The sequence below is a fragment of the Linderina pennispora genome (assembly GCF_002104995.1).
Source record: "Linderina pennispora strain ATCC 12442 chromosome Unknown DL89scaffold_1, whole genome shotgun sequence".
Taxonomy (NCBI): Eukaryota; Fungi; Kickxellomycota; class Kickxellomycetes; order Kickxellales; family Kickxellaceae; genus Linderina; species Linderina pennispora.
In genome coordinates, this window is record NW_024468249.1 from 930,312 (window position 1) to 946,074 (window position 15,763).

At 56.3% G+C, this 15,763-nt stretch overlaps 7 protein-coding genes across 7 annotated transcripts; 3 read left to right on the plus strand and 4 right to left on the minus strand.

Moving 5' to 3' along the window:
- The first annotated feature begins 66 nt into the window (after positions 1-66).
- DL89DRAFT_263959 (uncharacterized protein) lies at positions 67-517 on the plus strand. The gene has a single exon (XM_040886042.1). The coding sequence runs from the start codon at positions 100-102 to the stop codon at positions 430-432; it is 333 nt and encodes a 110-aa protein (XP_040747164.1). The 5' UTR covers positions 67-99; the 3' UTR covers positions 433-517.
- DL89DRAFT_319621 (uncharacterized protein) lies at positions 488-8,808 on the minus strand. Its single transcript, XM_040891145.1, has one exon. The coding sequence runs from the start codon at positions 8,419-8,421 to the stop codon at positions 802-804; it is 7,620 nt and encodes a 2,539-aa protein (XP_040747165.1). The 5' UTR covers positions 8,422-8,808; the 3' UTR covers positions 488-801.
- Positions 8,809-9,462: 654 nt separating this feature from the next.
- Positions 9,463-10,889, plus strand: DL89DRAFT_242762 (DUF89 domain-containing protein; the record flags this gene model as incomplete). The annotated part of the gene is made up of 1 exon (XM_040885014.1): positions 9,463-10,889. The coding sequence occupies exon 1, from the start codon at positions 9,498-9,500 to the stop codon at positions 10,887-10,889; it is 1,392 nt and encodes a 463-aa protein (XP_040747166.1). The 5' UTR covers positions 9,463-9,497.
- DL89DRAFT_263961 (Actin/actin-like protein) lies at positions 10,872-12,342 on the minus strand. Its single transcript, XM_040886043.1, is given in 3 exon segments — positions 10,872-12,042; positions 12,062-12,299; positions 12,310-12,342. 2 exon segments carry the CDS (start codon positions 12,287-12,289, stop codon positions 10,930-10,932), a joined length of 1,341 nt encoding a protein of 446 aa, XP_040747167.1. The 5' UTR covers positions 12,290-12,299; positions 12,310-12,342; the 3' UTR covers positions 10,872-10,929.
- Positions 12,343-12,560: 218 nt separating this feature from the next.
- Positions 12,561-14,436, plus strand: DL89DRAFT_253862 (uncharacterized protein; the record flags this gene model as incomplete). The annotated part of the gene is made up of 5 exons (XM_040885215.1): positions 12,561-12,660; positions 12,754-13,498; positions 13,521-13,769; positions 14,009-14,119; positions 14,271-14,436. 5 exons carry the CDS (start codon positions 12,561-12,563, stop codon positions 14,434-14,436), a joined length of 1,371 nt encoding a protein of 456 aa, XP_040747168.1.
- On the minus strand, positions 14,255-15,213 carry DL89DRAFT_263963 (uncharacterized protein). The gene is made up of 3 exons (XM_040886044.1): positions 14,785-15,213; positions 14,565-14,753; positions 14,255-14,544 (listed from the first exon to the last, which is right to left on the minus strand). Exons 1-3 carry the CDS (start codon positions 14,827-14,829, stop codon positions 14,443-14,445), a joined length of 336 nt encoding a protein of 111 aa, XP_040747169.1. The 5' UTR covers positions 14,830-15,213; the 3' UTR covers positions 14,255-14,442.
- On the minus strand, positions 14,785-15,698 carry DL89DRAFT_7066 (uncharacterized protein). Its single transcript, XM_040891994.1, has one exon. It carries the CDS (start codon positions 15,451-15,453, stop codon positions 14,848-14,850), a length of 606 nt encoding a protein of 201 aa, XP_040747170.1. The 5' UTR covers positions 15,454-15,698; the 3' UTR covers positions 14,785-14,847.
- Between the last annotated feature and the right edge of the window lie 65 nt (positions 15,699-15,763).

The window sequence follows — 15,763 nt, forward strand, 5'->3', positions numbered from 1 at the left end:
GAGATACGTTTAAATGACTAGCCGGCCCGCGGTCTGTGGAGGAAATTTTTATTGTTCTTCAATATTCTTTTACAGCGTCAACAACTCATTTTCTAAATAATGTCAGGCTGTGCTCAAGGTGCACTGGTGGCTAATGGCGGCAACTCGTACTGGATCGCCTACAATGGCACTGTGCAGCAGGTGTGGAAAAACATCGACACATCTTTAGTCAACTGCACAACAGACAAGGATACTCTCAGCTGCTGCTACTCTAACGAGTGCAAGAATTTTGTTTGCCCTGGAGATGAGGCCAGCAGCAGCGACTACAGTCTTCTGAGCGCTGCTATGCAGCAGGCAGCTAATGTCCAGAATACCGCAAGCTCTGCGGGCAAGATACGTGTAGGTGCTGCGCTTCTCCTCACGCTGACCCTCCTGCCATTCGCTCTCGCCTAGCTACACTGCGAGCGGCGAGCTGCTTTCTCCGGGCAGGGTTTAATAGCTATTTATTCCTGATACTACTTTGCACAATAATTCCGACACTATAATATCGCTCAAGACTGCAAGCCAATCGAGCAAGGTCACAGAGGCAGTAGCTGATACGATATAGGCAGGGGTTGTAGTGTGCTTTGGCAAGAGGTTGGTCCTTATCATATGTCCATCACTAAGCACCCCATTGATCGTGGACTCTGTCATGCCGTGCTAGGCACCAAGCAACATGCTGTTGCTTCGCTTTGTGCTCGCAGAACTGAGGATATGCAGGACCATACGCGATGGATACTGGAGGCGTACTGCAAGTAGCATTCATCCATAGATATCAAGATTTTACGGGAGATATAGACAGCTGCGAACCCAGTTTGCCAAGCCGGGGATTGTGGCCAAGTTGACTCTCTTGTCGACAGACTCGGGATCAATCCCGAGCTCGTCGCAGAAAATGTCCTTGACTGCAAGGAGCTCCGGGGTAGCCAGCTCCATCAGCGAGCACGAGCCAACATCGTACAGGTCGACAGACTCGATATCCGCCCAGATTGGACACATGTACGGCCCAGGCAAAAACGATGTGTGGAAGCGGCCAGTGACATTGGCATTGATTTGGCCTATGCTGCGTCCCTGCGTGCTCACCTCGCTTGGTGCGTGGTTGGTGTCAAATGTGCGCAGGTCCTCCAGGTGCATCTCGAAGTTGGCCACCGACTTTTCTTTTGGCGCATCGCTCGTGTTTGAAGGCTCGCTGTCCTGCTTCCTGCATACAGAGCTCATCTTGCGCCATGTCTTGGACGAGTACGGATACTGGTGCTCATTGCTGGACACAAGCTTCTTGTACCAATCATCACCGGGAAGCGGCATCCATGGATCCAAGTTGATGCGGCGATACGCAAGGTCGACAATCGAAAATGGCTTGTCGTAGTTGTACTTCTGGTTACTCTTTTGCATCTCCTCGCGCTTCTCATCGGTCAGCTGCAGGTTTGGAATCTCCTCGCGGAACCATGTCGCACCATAGACATCGTCCATTTCGGCGATTTCGTCCAGATGGTAGTAAACCCAGATCCGATCCTTGTAGTCAACGTAGAAAAGACATGGGACATTGGGTCCGCCCGTCGCTGGCGCATATGTATCAGACACAAATGCTGCCACTGTGTCCTGGAATTTGAACTGGATGACGCTGGCATTGGCACGCAAGCGCGAGATAAGGCCACTGATATCGGTGAACTGGCTCAATTGGCCGTACATACTGGCCATGGCACAGCTCTGTATGTCGCTATGGCTCCCGTCATTATCAGACCCAGTTCCTGCTGATCGTGCCGCATCTCTGCTGCGATTCCAGCGCTGCATGAACAGCTGCAAGTAATGAGCAACATCGAGGAGCGTCCCTGTATCGACAAAGTATGTGGTACCACGCCATGTGCTCACGACCAAACTGTCAGCAACACGAAGACTACGGCGGTAATCGTTGCGGTTCTCGCCATACCAGCCAGTTAAAGCAGCAGTCAGATCAGTGCTGACAGGTTTGGGGAGTCCGCCGGTCACAAGCTGGAGGAATGCCGCATTCATATCCTGTGTCTGGATTGCACCCATGCCTAATGTGTCAAAGTTGTGAGCTGCAGCCGGATGTGGGCCCTCGTCGCGTACGGTCCGGGCCCCTCCTGGCCTATTTTCGAGGGTAAGGGGCTTCTTGTTGATATCAGCAAACCTCCGGTTGTTTGGAGATATTGGTGCACCACTTCTCGAGCCGTGGCCGTCCTCATCGTCGGTGATCGGCTGTGACGAAGGCGGTGCGTCTCCAGCTGCCGGATCGACAGCTGCCGTCTGCAGACCACTTCCAGTTGCCAGGTCACGAAGGTGATGGCCGAGGCTACGCATAGCACGGCCAACACGGTTGTACCTGGCTGCCTTTTGTGCTCTAGATGTGCTTTCTTGCGCTTGTCTGAGCTGTTTCGCCTGCTTCTTGACCCGCGGTAATCCATCTTGGCCCCTTCCTCTCACTGGTGGATTATCCATAAGCTGGCTCCGCGAGCTGTTGATTCTGCGCTTGATGCGCCTGCGGCGGCGCGCCTCGACCTGGTCAACTGCATAGAGGCGGTCCTCGACATAGATCGAATGGCATACGGCGTGGTACAGGTCGCGACGAGACAGACCAACACGGCGGTAGATGCGCTTGGCTGGGGTACTTGCCAATAACTCGTCGCCAGCCTCCAAGTCAAAGTCGACATTGGCAATGCGAGCCATAGTCTCCAGCGGCGACGGGTTACACACTTCCTCGTGCATCTTGATCTTCCAGATGCCCAGAACCGGGTCCCGCGAGTTGAGGCAGAGGAAGTGGTTAGTCTTGCGCCTGGGGTCGTAGCAGTTAATGATGCCGTCCATGGTCACCAGCGCAACGAGCTGGTTGGATTCTTGCTCGTCGACATCGTCAGTTTCTGGATTGGCAGGCATCTTATCGCCGGTAATAGAGCCGAGGATAGCGCGCTTACGCTTTCCAGTCGACACACCGCCGACCATGAACGTTGCCACGTCGGCTTCCATCGGCTGGGGCGCATCCTCTACTTCCTCTTCCTTCTCTCCACCCATGGCCAGTTGGTGCGCGCTTGTGCCGGTGCCCAGCGACGAATGTGAGCGGACAGATTGCGGTTCGGTGTGCTGCCAGTAGCTTCGACCGGACTCATCCCCAAACGGACTCGTGTACAGGTCCTTTACGGGCGTGGAAAGGGGGTCTGAGGGCAAGGCGCCAGGGGGTACCTTGCGACCACTGCTGCCGGTAGCCGCAACTGTACCACGAGCACCAACATCTGACTTGCTAGTGTCATGCTCTGGTGCGCAGCCTCTCTCAGCTTCATCTGCGTCGTCCTGGTCCCGAATGGTGCTGAGTATGCTGCTTTCCTTGTAGCTAGCCGACCACCCAGCGAACGATGGGCTGTATCGAGAAATATGCTGCCCCTTCTGCGGAGATGCTGAGGCGACAGTCGGGATCGACGAGCTACCGCGCCTACCCTTTGCACCCTGGCGGGCCACTTCCAACCGATACTTTGCCGAGCGGTCTGTGCCGCTCACCAGCGACTGACCCGCTGCCATGTTCGACGGGGTAGAAGGCACGATAGGAAGGTTGTCGCGTAGCACCACACCTGACGCCGTGTTCGATCCAAACCCCATGCTGTAGCCGCGCGACGCAGTGTACGCAGAGTTGAGCGTGTGCATTCCCGAGGAAAGGCTGCTGTCATCTCCGCGGTAGTGAACGCTCGAGCTGCCGCTGTTACGCTGGCGATTTGTCGGATTGCCAATGTAGCCGCGCAAACCAGCTGCTCCCAAGGTCACCATCCGGCTATATGCGTTGGTCCCAACTGGCGTCGCGCTGCCGCTGGTTGCAGCTCCACGGAGATAGAGAGAATTGAGACCGACACTGCCGCCAGAGGAGTTGCGATAGCCGTCGTTGCTGCCGCGGTACATGCCGCGGGCTGGGCGGATCCCAGAAGCAGAGGGCGCTCCACCACTCATTGATTGAACCGAGTTGAAATATGACTGCGCGCCACCGCTGACCTGCGACCGACGCGACCCTGGCTGGCCACTAAGCATACTGCCGACGCTGCCCACATCGTGGGGCACGCGGTGGGCGATGTTGACACTGACGAAGCTGCCGGTATCACTCGGTGTTGGCGGGACGCTCGAGTCGTCGCCTGCAGGATGTGCCGGAATAGGGGTGGTCTTATCGGCAAGCGATGGGTGGCTGCGCTGAGACTTTAGCACCGGACCATCGCCCGAAGCATGGGCTATGCTGCGGTCGATCGGGTTACCGGTGGAGTTATACGAGGCGATTGGAATGTTCGTCGGCCACACAATGCTGTTGCTATGCCAGCTAGACGATCTGCCAAAGTATGAGCTTGAAAGAGTTGAAATGTCAACGCCAGCATACTGCTGCATGTAGAGGTCTGCTGCCGCAGACATTTGCAGTCCGCGAAGCGAGTCACTGGTGTCGATATTCATCATGTGGGTCACGTTGCCACCAGTATCCGACGGCCTTGGGACCGGTGGCGGTTCTACCGTCGACAGCAGTCGGCCTCGAACCATATCAATTGGCACAAACCGTCCGCCGGGCTTACTCAGGATCAGGAATGCCTGCTCCGCTTCCTCACCAGACCTGGCAAGCTCCGCATCTTCGCCTGCCTTTGGTTCGGATGTGGATTTATGCGGCGAGCCAGGGATGTCAGTCTCTGGCCCTTGCTGGCCAGCACCTCCATTGGAGCTACAGGTCGTGTCTTCGTTTTGACGCTCCTTGTGAATCGCACTCATGCCAACTGGCTTAGGCAGGTTGACACCGACATGGCTAACCGGTGCAACTGCTGATAGGTCCATGGGCGCCGCAAGAGGGACCGATGCATCCAGAGATATCTGGGTAGAGGGCCTTTTCATGCCCATGTCACCCGTGCCAGGGTTGTTGCCATAGTCCGATTCAGAAGACGTGCTTCCTTCGCTGTCACTGCTCGAAAACGAACAGCTGCACGATGAGCAGCTACACTCCGACTCAGAATCCGAACCAAACCCGCTGTTTCGTTGCGCAGTGCCCTCGCCAAAGGCACCCACAGGCGCTGTGACTAGCGATATGTTGCCAGGAATGTTGTCGAGGAACCATGTTGCGATTTTATCCGCCTTGGTTGCCGACCAGTCAACAACGGTGCGGCTTGGCGGTAACTGCAGATTGACATCGCGCTCCAGCATATCTGCAATAGACACTGCAAAGTTGCCTTCGCCACGGGAGCCAGGCATCCCATCGATGCTGCGGGTCTCAACCTTTGGCGTAAGACTCTTTGTCGACGACCGCATGCTGAGCTCAGCAAGCTTCTCTGACACGTGCGACAAGATGCTTGTATCATCACCACCGGCGCCAATATAGCCGGGCACCGAGGGGTGCGAGGGTCCAAGCTTTGAGAAGCTGCCGCGAGCATTGACAGCGACCTCGAGCGGTTCAGCAGCAAGCCCTGCATTTATGTTGCTGTGGATGCTGCCTTCGCGCACGCTTATATTGCTGCTGACACTCTCACGGCGCCCGCTGCCTCCCTCTGTCTCAGATAGACCCTTGGAGTCACTACCACTCTCCGCAGCATGCGTGGACCCAGCAAGTGGCAACCGCAGCCGCATCACGCTGCCAGTCAAGCTGCCCTGGCGGCTATGCCCTCGACTGCCTGGGCCTAGTGGTCGCGAGATGCTGGCGCGCCGGCTATGTGTGCGGCTACTCCCTGGTCCGCCAGTGCGGCGGCGAGATGAATACCAATCTGGGAAGTTCTCCGTGGCAGACAACGAATCTGCCGTAGGATCTGCTGGCTTTATCGATGCCTTACCTAAAGCAGGCACGGCATCAGGGCCTGGAGCGAGCTCGGCAAACGGCTTGACTGGCCGTGTCTTTGAGACGCTGGACCGTCTACTGACAGGCGCACTGGGCGAGCATCCAATGCTATCCTCTACCAAGCACTGTGCCTTTTGATCTGGCTCACTCGATCTGCGCTCCGGTATCTCTTCCTCGACCACGCCCAATGCTCCAATGGTGTGGCTGAGCCGCCGGCTGCCTTTTGGTACCTGTGGCGAATTGTCAGCCGTGTTAGTTGAAGTGCTGCGTTGCTGGGTCAAGAGCGTCTTTGCATCGGTGTCGTTTTTCGGGTCATGGAGTTTTGCAGCAACCTGCACTAAATCCAGCTGCTCCTCATTTCCACCGCTGGGCATACGCGAATGCGCCTGAGTAGAGTGTCCACTGTTCTCAGCGGTCTGAGCCCGCGAGTGGTTGAGGCTGGGCGGCGCCGTTTGGTTGTGCACAAAAGCACTCCGGCGAGGTCCTTCCCAGCCAGCAAGGATGCCACCAAAACTTTCGCGCATGCGGCTAGTCAGCGAGGTTCTGCGTCCGGTACTCCCACGCCGCTTGGCTGGCGAGCTGGCAAACGGCGGGGCGGCAGTCAGCACCGATGGAATGGTTGGCTGCAGGGACGGGGGCGGTGCGGGAGGCAGGTTCAGCAGATGTGGGCTTCTGGCGTTTGTCGGCATAGCAATGCTGCTGGTAGTGCCTGCGCTTTGTGCTGAGTCAGCAAATGCAATGCGCGGGGTCTGTGCTGCTGATGCTGACTGTAGGTCAGTGGTGCCGCCTGAAAACGACCCGCCAGAAGTTGAAACACCCTGCGACCGGCGATCGCTGGGGGTGGCCGACAGGTCGATCGTCTTCAACAGTTTGTTGACTAGCTTGATATCGGAGCAATGGTTGGCAGGCTGCTCTTCGTGCGGGAATGCCGACGCTGGTGCACTGACAAAATCAGCTCTTTGGCCCACCTCGTTGGCTGCGTCGCTGTCCTTGCGGTCGTAGAAGTCTGTATCTGACGCAACCGGTGAGCGCGGCGCAGACATGACCAGGTAGGGAGACCCAGCACCAGTCATGTTGACGCTGGGCAAAGTAGTCGGGATGCCGCTGAACATGCCAAGCGAGGCGAACGTGGGTTTGACCGACTGCTTGGTTGGCGCTAGGATCCGGAAGATGTACACAAACCCGTCGGTGGCTGTCAACACCAGCTCGTTCAGGCCGTTATTGTCTATGTCCTTTACCATGGCGTGCTCAACGTTGGTGGGGATCTCAAACGTCATGTCTGGGTGGTCGAGCACAAATGGGAACCAGTCGCCGCTCTTCTTGCCGACATTGGCGCCCCATATCTTCTCAATGTCCTGGACCTCCTCGTGAGTGAGAAGCGAGACATGGGTGCCGTCGGGATTTACATCTGCCATCTCGTTCTCAGAGTCGCTGTCGAGAAAGTCGTAGCCGATGCTCATTGCGTCGATTGGGGCATCAGACAGCGTGTTGTGCGCTCCAAGGCTGCCTTCTTCGCCTGTGTTGTCCATGTGGTGAGTACGACCTGGAGAGAGTACTGGAGCGCCGTTGCCTTTTTCATCTCCGTACGGGTGACCATCGTCAACAAGCACCTTCAGTCCATTCATATTGGCTGGATCGTGCCGGCTGAACATTGTCAGGGGTGGGTCGGCTTGTGACGACACATTGCTCGTGGCCAGGACATCGGCATTGCCACTGTCGCCAGGTAGTAGCCCGGCATCTCTGATGCCTGCATGCAGTGCGTTGGACGTATGTGTGCTGAGAAAGCTCTGCTTGCCCATCAGATGTGCGTCAGCCGATTCCGGGCCCCAAGACATTGCTGGCTCGACTGCAGCCGTATTCGCCATGGTGTTCAGAACTGCAGTGCTTGCTGTTGCCCGTGGCAGGGCTGACTTTGATGTCGCAAATGGCGACATGGCGTGAGCCTTATCCAGGCCCGTACATGGTGTGTCCAGACTCGCCTGCTGCGACTGCTCGCCGTGAATTGAGTCACGCGCATACGATGCTGGCCTCATGGCATGCATGGCTTCGGCCACTCCATTGCAATCGCCAGCCTTTTCCAGATTGCCAGTACACTCCATGCCGTGGACTTGGTCCGACGGGCGCTCTGGCCGCTGCGGACCGTGTGTGCTGTTACGGAAGAATCGGTCCTGCGAAAACCTTCGGAAATGCCTGCGCTGCCTATTGCGCCGGGCCAGGTCCGGATGCAGGCGGCGTTTGAATGGATAATCGAAAATATGGCACTTTCCTTCCCCATTAATGACCACAATCGAGTTATGCCCAGCATTTGAGATGTCGGCCACCAGCACCGACGTGATGGTCCCAAGCTTTTGTGCCAGGATCCACGGCTTGCGTCCATCGCGCTCAATCTCCAATGCGTCCTCCCATTTGACATGTCCGGTTAGCTTCGGGTCGTTTCGCCGGCCAAACGGCTTTCGGTCGCCCTCATCCTCGCTGGTCTCATTGGAGCTGTCAGCGTGCGATGCGTGCTCACTGGGCTCAAACATTTGCAGAATATTGTCAAACGAAAACGACTCACGACGCGAAGACATGCTCGGTAGCAAGCTAGGGTCAGTACTTTGGCGGCGCAGACTCATTGCATCGATTACGGACGCTGCACCACTAATGCTATCAGATGGGATCTCACCGCGCACAACAGCTTCCCAGCAGTCAAACTCGGGTTCGATTTGATCCTCTGAGGACCGCCATGACCCGCAGCCTCCACGTCCACGGAAAATCGCCAGCTCCCCCTGTACACTTCCAACTACAAACTCCTTGCACTACAAAGCAATCCTTGCAAGTGGTAAGCTCATGCAAAGGCAAAGGCAAAGGCAAAGGCCAAGGCAAAGAAGAGCTACCCATGATATGTATTAGTTTTTTGTCAGCTACTTACACCGTCGTTGTCGACGTCTCCAGTTGTTAATGCGCCCGGCAAGACTGTGCCGCGGAATGCCCACTGCAAGCGCGATGACAGTGAAATTGTTCTCATTGCATGTAGACGGTACCAGAGTTCCAAAAAAAAAAAAAAAAAAGTGTGTGAATTGCGCTGAGAAGCGAGAGGTTGACGTTGCAAAACCAGCCTGAGCTTGTAGCAATCACTGAAAATCAGCTCGCAGGAGCGAGCCGATTTGACCGACTCAACCAACTCGCTTGCATCTGAGAAGCGCATTGTCAGCAGTTTCGTTTAGTACTCCTGGTCTTTGAGGCCACGGGCGCTGCATTTTGACAACTCGGCGGGTACTAAGGAACTGGGCTGAGGCCACTCCATGTCTACTGTGATGTGAGAGCAACAGCAAGCCATGTTTAGGATCTTGAACTTGGAATGATTCTAGTGAACCACAGTGCCATTCTTGCTTGTATGGCCAACGACACAACAGCGATGGTTTTGCCCTTTTCACAAAATCTACGCAACAGTCCATGTGTTCTTGCTCCCCTGGATTGAATATGAGAATACAGCGTGTAGTCAATTTGTGGTGGTGCCCAGAAGGGCAGATGATGTTGCTGTCAGCGCTACCACCTCAATGCCTTTTCCTCAAAATGAAACGGCCCAACCCTAAACCTTGCCCACAGCCAGGGGCCACCTGCGGTATAAAAGGATCGGCTTGTGCCGCGGTCTCTTTCTGGTTCTCACTCTTCTCCCAGCTCCGATATTCTTACTGTCGCTCTTAACACCATGTCCACCGATCATTTCTCCGATTTTGCGCCCAACAAGACGCCGTTCAAGCCTCTTATTGCCTCGCGCGACGGGTTGAACTTCACCTACGAGTCATTGCACGACCGCGTGCCGCATATCCTCACGGACATCATCAATGGCTACTACACGGCTATCCAGGACTACGACGGTCCCAACAAGGAGCTGGCAGCCGCTGAGGGCAAGCAGATAACCAGCCAGCTGTCCAAGCTCAAGCACGAGATGGTCACTGACAAGCCATTGTCGCCTCTTGAGGACGACGGTCTCGGCGACACGCAGGCATGGAACGACTGGCTGCAAAGGTTTTTCCCTGGAGGCACTTGGTACTCGACGCCGTTTCTGACGTGGGAGACGTACATGTACCGGCGCATCGCCGCAATCTTCAGAACGTCAAAGCACTGGAACACGTTTGATTTTTTCTTTGCCAAGAAGGAGGCAACGTTCAAGGCGTCCAAGGCTGCAGTTGCGAAGCTGTGCAAGCGCGTCGATGAGCTGACCAACGAGTGCCTGGCAGACATTAAAAACACAACCAAGCTGCATGTGACGTTCATTGAGCTGCTGCAGGCCAGCCTGTGGGGCAACCAGACGGATCTCAGCATGTTCCCCGATCTCGACTCTGCCCGGATCGAGGAGATGCAGGCGCGCATATCGTCGGGCGAGAACAACGCCAAGATCGTTGCTAACGACGGCGAGAAGATATGGGAGATTGTCAGCACGCTCCAGGGCGGCCGCGTCGACATTGTCCTTGATAACTCTGGGTTCGAGCTCCTGCAGGACGTGCTTTTGGCGCACTGGCTGGTCAAGGTTGGCTATGCCAAGAATGTTGTGTTCCACCCGAAGCGGGTGCCCTGGTATGTCTCGGATGTTACCAACGAGGACTTCCACTGGCTGGTCGACTCGATGCGCAACCCGCATTTCGTCGACGGCGCCGATGTCTCCAGCGACGACAAGAAGGCGCTGCAGGCCATGGGCGAGCAGTGGTCAAAGTACCTGGCGGACGGTGTCTGGTCGCTGCAGGACGAGCTGTACTGGACAGGGCCATACGGGTACCGTTATCTGCCGACCGAGGGCAAGGCAGTGTGGGAGGATCTGACCAAGTCCGACATTGTCATGTTCAAGGGGGATCTCAACTACCGCAAGCTCATCTACGACCTCGAGTGGCCGCATGCGACGCCGTTTGTTGCGGCCATTGGGCCCATCGCCGATGCTCCGAATGCTCCAGCAATTGTCGCGCTGCGCACGTCAAAGTGCGACACAGTTGTCGGCGTTGCCAATGAAAAGTCCACGAGCCTGGCTGCCACAGAGCCCGACTGGATGGTCTCTGGCAAGTACGGCATGATTCAGCTCAGCCCTGGCCGCTGGCAGAAGCACTGAGTAGAGTTGCAATTGATATGTTCTTAAGCGTAGAAGAAATTTACTGGCACTTTTTGTCGACAATCGAGGCGCCGTGTTCGTCGTACTCGGCGCGCGAGATCCACAGCTGGTGGAATGTGCCCAGAGACGCCAGGATCGATCCTCCGAGCCACGACGACACCTTGCGCTCTGTGTTTGTGTTTGGCGCGTGCAGCTTGATTTTGCCGCCGGGGATCGAGTTCGTCAGCATAAACGACATGCGGTCGGCGTACGCTGGGAACAGCGATGCACCGGCACCCGCCAGCACCACGTTGTTCAGAAGCTGGGGCCGCAGATCAATGTCGCTGGCAACCACGCTCTTGATGGCCAGCTCGTGCAGGCCCATCAGCTGCACGTTCTCCAGCCGCTTCGGCCGCTTAACCATGTATGTGTTTGGATCAAACAGGATCTCGGGGATCTTGAACCGCGCTGAGCCAACAGACATGTTGAAGCCGTCTGGGAACTCGAACGGCTTGTGCGGGCGCGAGCCGGCATTCTGCTCCATGAACGGCGTCTCGATGAACTCGCATGTGGCCTCCTTGAACTCCTGCACTGCGCGCAGCCGCATATCATGGAGGAACGAGTCGGTCGTGCCAGCCCGTCCAAACCGCTCAACTTGCGGCTGCTGCAGCGTCTCGACAGCCGCCTTGGCCTTGATGTCGAAAATTGGCGTCGGCTCGTACTGCTGGCTGTCCTTAAGCATGGCTAGGATCTGCTCAGACAAAAGCTCGCCGCCGAGCTCCTGCTTGACTATGGTCTTTGACAGGCAGAAGCCCTCGTACACGGCACACGCGCTGGCCATTTCGCCGCCCACATCCACCACCAGGCCTGTATGCTTTCCAGTGCCGAAGGCTGCCAGCACCGGCGTCTTGCACACATAGAATGCCGGTGAGCTGAACTTCTCAAAGGCCATCTCGATCAGCTTTTCGCGCAACGCAGTCGTGTTCCACGCCGCCTCGCTAACCATCACCGGGTGCTCCGACGGGTTCACGTGCAGACGCGACTTGAACGCGTACTCCCAAATCTTCTCGTAAATGTCCCAGTCCTTGACCAGCCCGTGCTCCAGCGGCCGACCAATCTCCATGTTTGCGCGCCACGTTGCTGACTCTGAGTCGCCGACATAATAGCTGCGAACCTTTTTGCTTCGTTGTGACGCCGTTGGCTTCGGTGGGCTGTCCGTTCATCTCGACGTCGGTCTCGGTGGCAGGCTTTGAGGCAGGCGTGTCGACGGTTTCGGTGGCCTCAACCTCAGTCTCGACGTAGCCAACGTGTGAGGGGAAGTATGCCTTGGGCATGTCTTCGCCAGCGAAACCGGCACGCGTCCATGTGCTGCCGACATCAATCACCAGTGCATTAACCTCGTCTCCGCCGTAAGTGGGCATAGTGAAAAAAAAAAAAAAAACAGTGCTGAAATTGGAGGAAATGTGCGATTTGTGAGTGAAAAGGGAAACTGGCTGCCAGCAAGCGCGTTATGAGCAGTTGGAGTCTCAGCCGAACCGAGCCGTATGCACAGAGGCGCCAGATCGGTTCGCTAGCAAAAAAATATTTTTTAACACCTGGCTCGCCAGCAACGTCGGCAATTTCGTCTCTGCTTCTTCGTTCAATTGACATTATACCTTGTCTTTCTATTCGGACAACCTGACATTTTCAAACATGGCCAACAAGCGCAAGTCGTCAGAACTCGAGGCCAAGGGAGGCAGCAGCGCCACTGTCAAAGTAGACAACTCGCGGGCCGATATCCAGCCAGTGCTCGGTAAGTCACCAACGAACACGCAGCACCGGGCTGTCCCTTCTGTTGCTTCCACCACCACATACTGACGATTGGCACAATTACCTGCCTGTATAGCTACATTTTCGGCTGTTGCCCCGCCGGTTGCCTCGACGTTCACCACATTCAAGTCGGGGGATAAGGATCAGAACCAGGAATGCCTTGTAGTTAGCGAGGGCGACAAGGTGGAGTACGTGGGCCAGAGCTCTGAGGACGGCTCTGCCCTCTTTAAGGGATGCAAATACATGGTCGGCGTGTACGACAAGGCCACCAACACAGTGACGTTCCGGCGCGCACCGCTCGTGCGGATCAACACCGTCGTGAAGTCGCTGAAGAGCTCGCGCGGCGTCAAGGAGCATGACATTTCGAACCGGATCCTGGAGGCGCGCAACGAGCTGGGCGAGAAGTTTGGTAACAAGAAGAGGAAGGCACAGATCCGCGCCGAGGAGCGCAACAAGATCAACATGGACCAGATCCAGGGCAGCGCGGGCATTATCAGCACGTCTATCGAGGCACGCACCACCTCCATGCCCACGTCCAAGGACCTGGCCGACGAAGCCAACCAGAACCGTCCGCTGCCCAACTACGACTCCACCACGACTGTGCCTGCCGACGTCTACGACATGGAGGACGTGCTGTCAAAGGCCGAGGCCTCGCACATCAACGTGTCGTCGTTTGTCAAGGCCAAGTCGCCGGATGACTACAAGCGGTTTATCCCCGTGCAGTCCACTTTTGTGTCGGCCAAGGTCGACAAGATCCTGGACTCGGGCAAGCCCAACCTGGCGCTGCTGCGTCGCGCGCTGTTCTTGGCATATCTGATGAAGTTTGCCACTATGCGTGGAAAGGCGACGCAGAGCCGCGATGCCTGCAGCCAAGCAGATGCGCTGCGCGCCCGAGATTGCCGACGTCATCTTTGAGAAATTCGCAGAGTGCGTTGCTGGCGCGCTGAACCCCGACGGCAGCCCCGTGTACAAGAAGACGCCGGGCATGGACAACAAGCTGATTTGCTACATTGCCATCCTGATGCTGTCGCTTAATGAGTGGATCATGTACCCGAGCGCCATGGCGGCGGACCTTGGCATGCCCACAAAGAAGTAAGTATTCTCCGCAGAAAAATGAAGCGGTTGCGGAGAGCCAGCGCGGGTCTTGGCATGGTTGACATTTCCACGTCTATGGTGTATATCCCGCTGCCTGGCGCCCCTGGCTGATACCCCAGCCATTTCACCCTGACTAGAGCTGCGCATTGTTATTTCGGCTGCATCTTTTCCGCAAAAGGACATACCCATGGTTGTTTCTGCCGCGTTATTTATTGACGAAATGGTGCGCCTCCCAGTGTCTATATTGGACATTGGGTTCGCCGATTCACACGCATTTGCTCTGCCGCCGCCGCTGCTGCCGCCGAACAGCGGGAGTACCTGAGCTGCATTCACAAGACACGACCTGGGTCAGCCCTTGCCTTTTGCAGACATTCTCACTGGTTGTTCCATGTCTGCACAAAAGGCGCCCGTTGTTTTTTGTGACCTGCACTGATTTTTCCCCTCAGCGCGACATCTCCACGTATTCACACTTGACTGACATTGATGTATTATTTTTAGGGCTGAAAAGTATCTCGAGAGCGTTGGGTGCAAGCTCGAAGCCGCATCCAAGGAGGAAATCGCAAGGTTCTCGAGCAGCAAGCGTGCTGCGGGGGCTCCGAAGAAGGCGGTGCTCAAGGCACCGGTCTCCTTCCCGAAGGAGAAGAGCGGGCCGAGCAGACGCTGAGCTCAATTAATTTTCCTCATTATAAATTCTGTTTCTCGGATGAACATGTCGACCAGATTTGCTGTTTGTTGCTGTTTCAGTCGGCAATCCCTGGTGTCCTACTTCCTTCTTGCAGAAGCGAGTCGGACATATCCGATTAAAAAAAAGGGCGGTTCTTTGTTGTTCTTGGCTGGGACAGGGCGGAGCGGGCATGCACGGACATGTGCATCTCTTGAGCTGGAGGAGCCAGTGCGCACCCGATGCTCGCAGAACACTCGAAGGATGATCGCTTGCAAGTGTGGGTAAAACAGCGTGGATTCCTCATCGTGTCCCCCTTTCTGCCAAGCGCCCAGTCTTTGTAGACACAACATTACAGGATTCGCTCTTGTAAATAGAGCAGAATGGCCGATCCATCGATGTGCCGAAAGCACATCACGCCAGTTTCGCTACCCGTCGGTCCCATCCCCGCTTAGAGAAAAGCGCGTCTACAAGGGGGCGACTGCTTCGCACATGAGGAGGGTGTTCGATACCAATTGGCTTCCGCTTGCCTCCGGCGCGCTGCCGAGGACGATCTGGGCAATTAGTGTGGATTCTCGCACCATCTCCCTCTCCAATGTCGTGGGCCAGACAGGCGCATGCTCCTCGAACGGGATGCTGCGCTGCACGGGCAGCCGCAAGATCTCTGCCACAGCGTCGGCTGCCAGGCGGCCTGGACGTGCGCTTGTCTGTTAGCTCTCGCGGGCCCAGCCTTCGGTGGCTATTTCTGAGAACTAATCGATGAGTGTGCGCAGGTGGAATAGCCGAATCGAAATATTTCAACGGCCGCGCTGCTGCTGGCCAGGGGCTGGGGGAGAGTAAAATGCGATTACAGTGATGTATTTGGGACCAATCACCGCGCGCCAGACCACTCCCTTCGGCTAGAATGCCCGGACAGTGCCAAGAATCGCCAGAGAGGGGGTGCAGGTGACCCCAGCGCCGGACCTTGGCAAACCCGCCCGCGCCAGCGCAGTGAGCGACTATTTTTAAGTACAGGCACATCTTGTCGAAACACGCACACCATGCATACAGAAAAAGCGCCCAAGAAGCCCTTTTCTCATTCTTGTCTCACAGCGAGTATATAGGGGCTGGAGCACGCCTCGCGCCGGAGTGGGACTCTCTCTTTCCCTTCTCCAACTTTTTTTAAAGCGAAGCTTTCCTCTCGACCCAGTGTGCTTGTAGTAGACAAGTGATAGCCCTCTCTCTCGTTCTTGCGCGCTCTCTCCCACGTTCCAAACCGCTCTCTCCACTAGCAGCCAGTTCCATCTGGGAGACACAGCCAAAGAAGCACCCTTGACATCCACCACTTCCT